This window comes from Felis catus, chromosome B4, assembly GCF_018350175.1.
Source record: "Felis catus isolate Fca126 chromosome B4, F.catus_Fca126_mat1.0, whole genome shotgun sequence".
Taxonomy (NCBI): Eukaryota; Metazoa; Chordata; class Mammalia; order Carnivora; family Felidae; genus Felis; species Felis catus.
The window spans coordinates 132,308,098-132,317,751 of NC_058374.1; the positions used below are offsets into that span (position 1 = coordinate 132,308,098).

Below are 9,654 nucleotides of genomic sequence, written 5' to 3' on the forward strand. Positions count from 1 at the left end.
TTCTTCCTCACTGCTACAGACGGTAGATGAGAAGTAGAGAGGTGTCCTTTTGGAATGCCTCATAAGGGCTTCTGTGGATGTGTAAATGTCTTAGAGGTCCTTTGTCAGATGAATTTTTATCGAGGAAGCAGAACATTCTGAGAACATTGGCTTTGTCGTGGCTTACGGGATGTGGGTCTTTTAGAGACTCTGGAGAAATCTGACCGGTTTCAGACTTGTAACCTTACCAGAGAGACCTTATCTGTGGTCTTTTTAACTCTAGCAAGCACCTACCCACCCCAGGTTTTGATCCTCCTTTTGCTTCTCCAGGGCTGCCATTTAATGCTGGTCTGTCCATCTGTCTCCTGCTTATGTCAGTAAAGAGTGGACCAGTCTTGCTCTGGAAGCCTGGCCAAAGAGAAAGCTGTGTCCCCCTAATTGTGTTCCATCTCACCCTTTAAGAAACCCTGAAGCTGTTACAGCGCCTGCTGAAGTCGCCAGGCTGCCGGAAGATCCCTGTGTTGGTACAGAGCAAGGATGATGTGATTGTCACGGCCTCCAACTTCAGCTCTGAGAGGTAAATGGGTAGTGAGCACTCACTTCTGGGCAGGCATAGAGATTGGATGGACTAGAAGATTCTGAACTCAGTACAGGTTCTCCCAGCCGGGCAGTGTTGCCCAGAAGTTCTGTCAGGCAACCCATATTCTGAGGTGCTGGCCTTGCTGAGGTTGGAATCTCAGCTGAGGCTTCAGTGTCTTCTTACCTGTGAAATGGGAATAATATTCCCTTCTCCATGGCGTTCTCATAAGTGTTGGAAATGATGTATGTAAAGCACTTAGCCCTGTGTCTGGCTGCTGTGTGATACAAACGCAGCCATTTTTATAACTTATTATTAATTAAAAAAATTTTTTTTTAATGTTTATTTATTTTTGAGAGAGAGACAGAGTGTGAGTGGGGGAGGACCAGAGAGAGAGGGAGACACAGAATCCGAAGCAGGCTCCAGGCTCTGAGCTGTTAGCACAGAGCCCGATGCAGGGCTCGAACTCACGAACCGCGAGATCATGACCTGAGCTGAAGTCAGACGCTTACCGACTGAGCCACCCAGGCGCCCCTTATTACTAATTTTTTATACTGTTGTCCCCCAAAAGCTGTCTCATCACAGATCAGTTTTGGCATTTACTTATTAGTGTATCCTTTGATTCCATAGACATTTACTGGATGTTTGTTCTGTGCCATGTTCTTCATCCGGGCATTGAGGATTCACAGTTAACTCAGGCACAGTCTTTGTCCTCAGGGTGGTCACCTCCTTGGTCAGAGAGCTACTCTCTTGATAATAGTGAACTTTGTTAAGTTTGCTCCTTTTCCCAGAGTCTGGGGGCTGCTTAGGAGCCATCGCCTCCTGGCTTGGTCTGTAGTACAGAACCCAGAGCAGCCTGGCATTTTGGTCTATGGCTGTGCCCTGATGCTGTCTTCAGTACCACCAGGCGGCCAGCAGAGGGGGTATGTTTCAGCTGGCCCCATTTCATTTCATTTCATTTCATTTCATTCTGAGCGCCTCTTCTGTGCAGGTGTTATTCTAGAAGCTATGGAGACTATATAATTCCCAATCTTGAAAACTCTGATTAACCCTGGATAGGAGACAGAGAGCCTATTGTAATGACTGATGGAAACTGAGATGTAGTCACATGTAACAGACACAAAAAGTTTTCCAAGAGCTGGCAGGAGCCAAGAGTGCCCATCTGGGAAGGGTTTCCTGGAAAATTCTGCATTGGAGATGGGCTCTGAAGGATGAGAGGGTTTTTTAGTTGGGTAAAAGGGAAGAAATTCAGGCAGGAGGATCAGAGTGAAGATACACACGGGGAGCAAAAAAGTATTAGGCTTTCGGGGGAAGCAAAGGTTCTCTGGTCTGGCTGGCAGACAGGAATTTGAGGGAAATAAACCTGCCGACATGCTGGAAAGAGGGAATTCAGGCTGTCTCCTCTGCAGCAGAAAGGCAGGCAAGAATTTTAAACAAGCATGTGTGTGCTTTAGGAAGAAGAGGCAGTCATACGAGCCCCAAATAGAGCAGTGGTGGAAGGACAGGGACGAGGGGACAGATTTCAGAGAGAAAACTGAGTGAGAGAAGAAGGCCTTAGAGCAGGTCTGGCCAGCCCTTGGAAGGCCAGGGCAGAGGCGTAGAGCCCTAGGAGGCCGGGGGCCCTTAGCAAGCAGCACGTGCTTACCTTTCCCACCCTGTCACCCAGGAGCTGGCCATCTGAGCTCCTTTGTCTTTCTCCACCCTCCACTTAGGATGTGCCCGATATTCCAGATCTCCAACGTCACAGGTGAGAACCTAGATCTGCTGAAGATGTTCCTCAACCTCCTCTCCCCCCGCACCAGCTACCGAGAGGAAGAGCCCGCTGAGTTTCAGATTGACGACACTTACTCTGTCCCAGTGAGTGGCTTCTGGTGGACCGAGCGGCGTGGGAGACTGGGTGGGCACTTCCTACAGGGGCATCAGGACAAGTATACGGTGGGGAGGGTCTGAGTGGGCATAGACTTACTGGGCCTTGGCCTTCTCTGCAGGGTGTGGGGACAGTGGTGTCGGGGACAACACTGAGAGGCCTGATCAAGCTGAATGACACCCTGCTGCTGGGCCCAGATCCCCTGGGTAACTTCCTGTCCATTGCTGTCAAATCAATCCACCGCAAGCGCATGCCTGTCAAGGAGGTGCGGGGGGGCCAGACGGCCTCCTTTGCGCTGAAGAAGGTGAGTGTCTAGAATATTAAGAACAGCCCCCTCGGGTTCCGTTACGCTAGGCTCAGGGCCATCTGCAGCTGTCCTGGCTGCTCAGTAAGGCAGGGATTACTGACCTCACTTTTACAGGTGAGAAAACGGGGGCTCAGGGAGCCCAAGTGACTTACCTAGGATCACACAACTAGTAAGTGCTATAGCCAGGACTTGAACCCAGGCCTACCTGCCTCCTAAGCTCTGTTCCCCCTTCTAGTGCCTGAGGAGGGTCCCCCAAACTCAGTGGTGAGGTCAGAAAGACACTTCCCTCCTATGCAGATGGTCCCACTGCAAAGGGCCATTGGGATCCATGCCAGATCCTCCTCCCATTCAGCCTTCCATCCCTCAGGACTTGGGATGAGCGCTAGCTATAGGGTCACCTGCCTTCCCTGCCAATCAAATTAACCAGTGGAATGGGATTTCCTTACTCCCTCCAGCAGTCATCATGCTCACCCTGTCTCTGACGTCTGCATACTCGCCTGCCTGTGCCCTCTCACCTCCACTTAATTCTTATTCATCTATCAAGGCCCAGCTGAAATGCCACTTCCTGTGTGAAGCCTTTCCTGACACAACCACCCCTCCCCACCCCCGCTGCCCCGCAGAGCAGTGTTTAAGCTTCCCATATAGCACTTAAGCCGGCCTTGTATTGTCCACCTGGAAGGCCTGTGGTCCAGTGCAGTAAGAGGGCAAGGCTGAGCTGGGGTGGTCTTCATTCCCAGAGGGGACGCCTGGTCCTCTGGGACCAGGGGATAGAATCCTGGGCATCATTATCCCTGAGGTCTGGGATTCCCTCTTTCTTTCAGATCAAGCGCTCGTCCATCCGCAAGGGCATGGTGATGGTTTCCCCACGCTTGAATCCCCAAGCATCCTGGGAGTTTGAGGCCGAGATCCTTGTCCTCCACCACCCCACCACGATCAGTCCACGCTACCAGGCCATGGGTAGGTGTCTAAGGGCACTGCCAGCCCAGGAGGCCCTCTGCTCTAACTCCCTCAACAAAGTGTTAACAGCTCCCCAAACCCCAGAGTCAGGTCTCCGTTCCGTTTAGTGATGCCTTCCCCTCTGTTCTGCCCACAAGCCGCAGGGTTTAATCAGTTCCTGCACACATTAGCTGAGTGCCGGTTCTGTGTTGGGCTCTGGAGACCCGGACTTGCCCTCAAGAGCCTCACACTCACTCCTTTAGCAAACGTCGGCCTGTTATGTGCAGGCAGTGTTGCCAAGGTGCCAGGAACAAAGAGATGGGCAAACTCTGCTGTCAAGAGGCCAACGGTCTAGAGAGGGTACACACGCAAACAGAGTGCCCTGTATTTGGGGACCAAGACTGTGGGTCCGGGGACAGGTGGGGTCTGACAGTGTGCAGCAGGAGCAGACCAGAGAGCGGACCTCCAGCTCGCTTGGCCACACGCGGTCCCCTGAGGCCTGTAGCTGGCCACAGCTCAAGCGTGTGCCGTGCTCTCTCTCCTGCCTGGGGGCCACTGAGCAGCTGAGTCCTATCCTGACCTCCTGGCTCTTTTGACAGTTCACTGCGGGAGCATCCGGCAGACGGCCACCATTCTGAGCATGGACAAGGACTGTCTGCGCACCGGGGACAAGGCCACCGTGCACTTCCGCTTCATCAAGACCCCTGAGTACCTGCACATAGACCAGCGGCTGGTGTTTCGGGAAGGCCGCACCAAGGCCGTGGGCACCATCACCAAGGTATGGCCGGGAGGACCTCTTTGCCCAGTCCCAGGGAGTCCTGGGGACCATCCCATTCTCAGACTGAGCACAACAGGAGAAGCCCTGCAGAATCCTGCTAACTGCCAGGGACAGAGGCACTAGTTCCTGCCTTGGGAGAGCTGAAACAGTGCTCAGGTGTGGCCTCGGTGCCATGTTCTCTCTTTCCCGAGAGGTGTCTCTGGGCCTTCTGCCTCCCTGGGCTTTGGTGGTGACTGTGGAGGAGAGGAGGTGGGGTTGATGCCTGGCCGTCCTACCTAGGAAACAGAGGTAGGAAAGTGTCTGGTCCTAGCTACGGTCGGCCTCCAAGGTGCCAGGCATAGGCTCCAGTGGCCTGGCGAGGGGGGGGGGTGGCGGGGGGCACCCTGACGGCAGTGGGTCAGGATATAGTGACTGTTGGACAGCTAGGGCGCCTGGGCTTGAGCTGTTTCTGTGTCGTGGAGCCCACTTCATGCCCTCTGCAGGCTTCACCCGTGTTCTTGGGTAGGGGCAGTTGATACAGTGGTTTGATTCTTGCTCTAAACAGCCTGTGTGAGATCTTGGGATCCACCTCAGGCTGGCCTTGCCTCCAGAACGGCCTTTCTCAGGCTCATCCAGGCAATTCCAAGGGCTGTACCGTGGGTGGAAGATCGTATCTTTGAAGGCTGCTTGCCTCTGGGGCTGGCTGAGAGTGGCAGAAGCTGCCAGCACGTGCCATAGTGCCCTTGGGGGTGTAGCCAGGCCTCCTCCCTGCTTTGAGATTGAACTTAGACCACAAGGGAAGGCTTTAAATCAGTCTCTCCTGGGTGGGAGCTCTTAAGATTCATGAAAGCCACACTCCAGATGTTTCCAGGTGCTGAGGCATTCAGGTGGTTTCTTTGGGAGGCCTGAAGTTAAAGCCTGCCCCAGACTCTTGTCACAGGGGCAGCAGGAGATTCAGTTGATTCCCTGAGGAGTTCAGCCAGCTTAGCAAGGAAGAGAGCCTCAAGTTGGGTTCACAAGGTTCTGGGCAGGCTGGACCCCAGCTAGGAGCGAGGCTAGGTGGGAGGTTGACAAGATTCACAGTGGTCTGCGGGAAGAGCAGCTGGGGCAGGGGCTAGGATAGAGCCACTCTGGGCTGGGCTGAGGCAGGCAAGACGTCAGCCTGGGTTGGAGCAGCCCCGAGACACTGAGTGGGAATGAAGACCTCCCTTCATCCGGCTGCCGCTGTCACGGCCTCCCTACCGCCCACCTCGCCCAGGGCTAGCCAGGCCAGGGAGGGGGAGGTCCCTGGGGGCGGAGGCACAGGGCCTGGGCAGCGGAGCTGACGTCACTGCCTGCAGCTCCGGCCCCATCCTCAACTCCTTGACTCCTGCAGCTCCTCCAGACCACCAACAACTCCCCGATGAATTCGAAGCCCCAGCAGATTAAAATGCAGTCAACAAAAAAGGGCCCCCTGGCCAAGCGAGAAGAGGGAGGCCCGTCTGGAGGGCCAGCAGTAGGGGCACCCCCGCCTGGAGATGAAGCTTGCTCTCTAGGGACGGTGCAGCCGGCTTTGTCCAGCGGTCTCCAGGCACAGGTGAGTGGACTTCTCGGGCCAGTCTGGTCCCCTGACCGCCTCAGGGTGGCAGTGGGAGGGTGGCTGTTCCTCTAGCCGGTGGGGGTGACAGGAGAGCTTCGGGCAGCCTGTGCTCAGCTGCCGTGTCTGCGGTTCATAGAAGGTGCCTCCCCTCCAGCTCTTGGCACGTGAGTGCTAAATGTGTGCTGGTTGTCTCTTGAGGCAGAGCGTTCTTCGAACACTGTAGAAAGCCCTGTAGAAAGCCCAGTTTAGTCGGTCCTGCTTAGCATTTGGTGTCAATAATCAGAATAGAAAATTGTCAGGGGTTCCCTCTCTGAGTAAGAGTGCTTGCGGTCTGTGTTGGCGGGGGGAGTGGGATATGTCTGTGGTGGTCCAGAAGGTTGGAAAGGCCCTGCCTTGGAGGCTCGTCCTGCGTGGCAGGGGTGGAGTAGGTGGCCTTGCGCCCCGTGTCAGTGTGGTTGTCGCGCGGCATCTCCTGTTAGGTTTGTCCCCCAGTTCTGTCCCGTTCGCCCCCTCGTATTGCTCCTTCCGGTGTCTTCTCCGTCTGACCCCGCTTTGGAGGAGGAAACTTCTGCCTGGACCTGCCTCTCCGTTTTCTGTCCCACGTTGAGCCTTTCTCTCCGTATCAGTGGGGGCAGGTGTTGGTTCCTGCTCTCCTTGTGCTTCTCAGAACGGCTCACGGTCGTCAAGTGGGACCTGCCCCCTGGGGAGGCAGGGTGGATGCCGGCCCCACCTGACAGAGAAGTGCTGTGCTCGAAGTCACACAGTAGCTGACGGCTCGGGCTAGGCTGGGACCATACCGCCTGCTGGCTTTCCTCCCGCCCCTCTTCCCGCTGCCTTGCCCCTGCGCCGCCCTGCCCTGCTCCCAGTGGGCCACTACTTTTCAAGCTCCTACTTTCTCCCTTTCAGCCCAAGCCCGGCAGCGGGGGCCGGCGACGGGGGGGCCAGCGTCACAAAGTGAAGTCCCAGGGGGCCTGCGTGACTCCTGCCAGCGGCTGCTGAATCTCCCCTGGCCCACCCCCACCACCCAAGGGATCCTTGTACTCTGGCCACTGTGCCGCCAGATGGGCCAGAGCAGCTCTGACCACCACCCGTCCTCCCCCAGGCCACAGCTGGAGCCTCATCATGCTCCCCCCGCCCCCATTTTCCAGGGGGGTTGTCATTTATAAGCTGAGGAAGGTGGCCAGACTTCCGGAGGACTGACCATCATCTACCTTCTTCCCTGCCTTCTTCCTTACTCACATTTTTTGTATATCTGGGCCCTTAGTTTTTATTCTTTTTATTATCTCTCTCTCTCTAGTGTGTGGGTGTGGGTGTGGGTGTGTGGGTGGGTGGGTGGGTGGGTGGGTGTGTGGTGCAGAAGTGTAGCCAGTCAGGGCCCTGGCAGTCTTTCTCCTTTTATCCTCTGTGGCCACCAGCCTCCAGGAGCTGGCTGCCTGCCCATCTGTCCATCCGTCTGTGTGTTTCTGTGACAAACTTTAGGGGCTTTCAGAAGCTGAGGAGCACATCACTCCCCTGTGCTCACGCTCCTCCCCTGTGCTCATTCGTCTGTGCCCAGAGCCCTCTACAGAGCCGGACTCAGGGCTTAGGGGATTCATCAGTGTCTGCTGCTGCCCGAGCAGGGAGCCTTCCTTCTGGGACTAGGGGGATTTTAGCAGAATGGAGCGTGGTGGCCTCCTTTTTTCTCTCTCCTTTTTTACCCCCTTAAACCCAAAACCACGTTATGCCAAAAGCTCTTAAGTTGTAGCCTGTAGATGTGTGGAGGGGAGTGGCACTTGGATTGTAGGACCCTTCCTGCCCCTAACTCTGACCCTTGCCACTGACCCAAAGACAGCAGGTGGTTTTTTTTTTTTCTCCTTGGAGACAATCCTGTTTGCCTGGCCAGGCCAGGGCAACTCCTGCTCTGCTGATTCTGCTGAGCTGAGGCTTTGGCCCTTGAACTTTGACTCTGCATCTTGGTGGGCCTGGGGGCACTGATGGCTGACCTGGACTCGCATCAACTCGCTCTGGGTCCTGCTCACCAGCACCTCCTATTGGTGGGGATGCGTTCCTCTGAGCCAGGCCTGGGCTACAACTCCTCTTCCCTACCGCAGCCCCGCCGTGTTGCCCCAGCTGGCTGCTACAGGAGCACAACAGGGAAAGGTCTGAGCCCCAGTTTTGGAGGCCCCTGTGGGGGTGTGGGGAGGTTAGGTAGGGGGTTGTGAAAAAGATTCTTCCAGGCCCAGCACAGAGCGTTAAGCCCTCTGGAAGATTCACCGCCTGGGGTCCTCCAGGCCAGAGATGGCACTGTGGGGCCCAAACGAGCCTGGCCTGAGCTGCGGACAGAAGCCCTTGGTTTAGGGTGGACTGGTGGGTAGAGATATGTTCTTCTAACCGGGGCAGACACCCAGCTGGCTGGGTCCTTCCTCCGCCTTGCCTTCTTCCCATCCCAGCCCTCTCCATTCTTCTTGCTTCTGAACTGCTGGTCCCTTCCCCTCCCCTCCTTCCAACTATTTCTAGTTACCACTGACCCATGGCCATGGACTGACCGGACCGGCACAGAAAATAAAAGTTTGTTCCGAGTTGATGGTGTCATGTTCCCGGCCCAGGCCCTCCAGGTGGAGGTGCTGCCATGGGGAATGCTGGCTGTGCCTCTCTGGAGCCCCCAGCTGTGGAGCAGGGCGGGGTCGGGAGGAGCCCAGCTTCTCCTCTCGGGCATGTGTGGCTTCAAAACCCAGGCCCCTCTGCCAGCGGTGACAGGGGCCAAGCTGCCAATCTTCTCTGACCCTCAGTTTCCTCGTCTAGAGCAAGAGGTAAGCGCCTCTGTCACGGGGGTTGTGAGGATTCGGTGAGAGAACGTACGGTGAAGCTGTGATGTCCCCAGCACGTGGGAGGTGCCCAGTGAACGGTCCCCGTGCTGCTTACCACTGCACCAGCTGCCAAGTCCGTGTGGCGATAGGCAGGCTCGGAAGGAGAAACGTGGTGTTGACAAGTCTCTGTGATGTGGCTGTGCTGTTGGGTGTCTCCCTCACTTGTTTGATTTTGAAGCTACTAGATAGGAAAGAGGTGGTGTTCCATTTTTCCGGTTAGGAAACAAGCTCAGAGAGCAGTGCCTCCAGTGGGCACGTTCATTCCTGCTCCGGCCCACGCCGCGGCCATCCGTAGGCAGCTGCTCTGCTCCTTGGCCTTTGGCCCCTGCCTGTTCCTCGGTGTGCTGTGTCCTTCTTGCTTTTTGACCTGGTTCTGCTTATAGGGGCCTCTGCCCGCTGGTGCCTTCGGAAGTGGAGGACTCTAGCATTGGGCAGCGCCCCCTGCTCTCTGTCCCCGTGGGAGGTGCTGTGGTGTCTGTGTTTCCACAGGGCTTCTCCAGGGTGGGACCTTGTTTTGCCTGAACTCTTTTGCCCCTAAGAGCATCACCGCTTTACTTTTGGAAGCTGTGGCCTCCACCCTGGCCTCTGTCCTCAGACACTCAGGAGGTTGGTCTGGATCTGTGGTCGCCAGGCCCACACCTGCTGGCAGGGGCTGACTGAATACAATGTTTTACTGTCATTAACAGGGACTCCAAAGGTCCCCTACGGGTCTCAGCCCTACCAACTCTCACTTTGGAACAAAACACCAGCCCTTTTGTAGATGATAAAGAATAAAGTTGTTAACTGATCATCTCGAATGGCCAATC

General features: G+C 55.9%; 1 protein-coding gene across 4 annotated transcripts in view; it reads left to right on the top strand.

Annotated features, from left to right (window-relative positions):
* Positions 1-9,654, top strand: part of GTPBP1 (GTP binding protein 1) — a 37,403-nt gene that overhangs the window by 15,409 nt on the left and 12,340 nt on the right. For 3 of the 4 annotated variants that reach the window (XM_019835589.3, XM_019835590.3, XM_019835591.3), the window contains exons 6-11: positions 442-556; positions 2,269-2,413; positions 2,545-2,727; positions 3,552-3,687; positions 4,266-4,444; positions 5,799-5,999. In XM_019835589.3, coding sequence (XP_019691148.2) covers positions 442-556; positions 2,269-2,413; positions 2,545-2,727; positions 3,552-3,687; positions 4,266-4,444; positions 5,799-5,999 — 959 coding nt within the window. Of the gene's footprint in view, positions 1-441; positions 557-2,268; positions 2,414-2,544; positions 2,728-3,551; positions 3,688-4,265; positions 4,445-5,798; positions 6,000-6,908; positions 7,259-9,654 lie in introns of those variants that run through there. The other variant, XM_003989266.6, reaches the window with a different exon arrangement.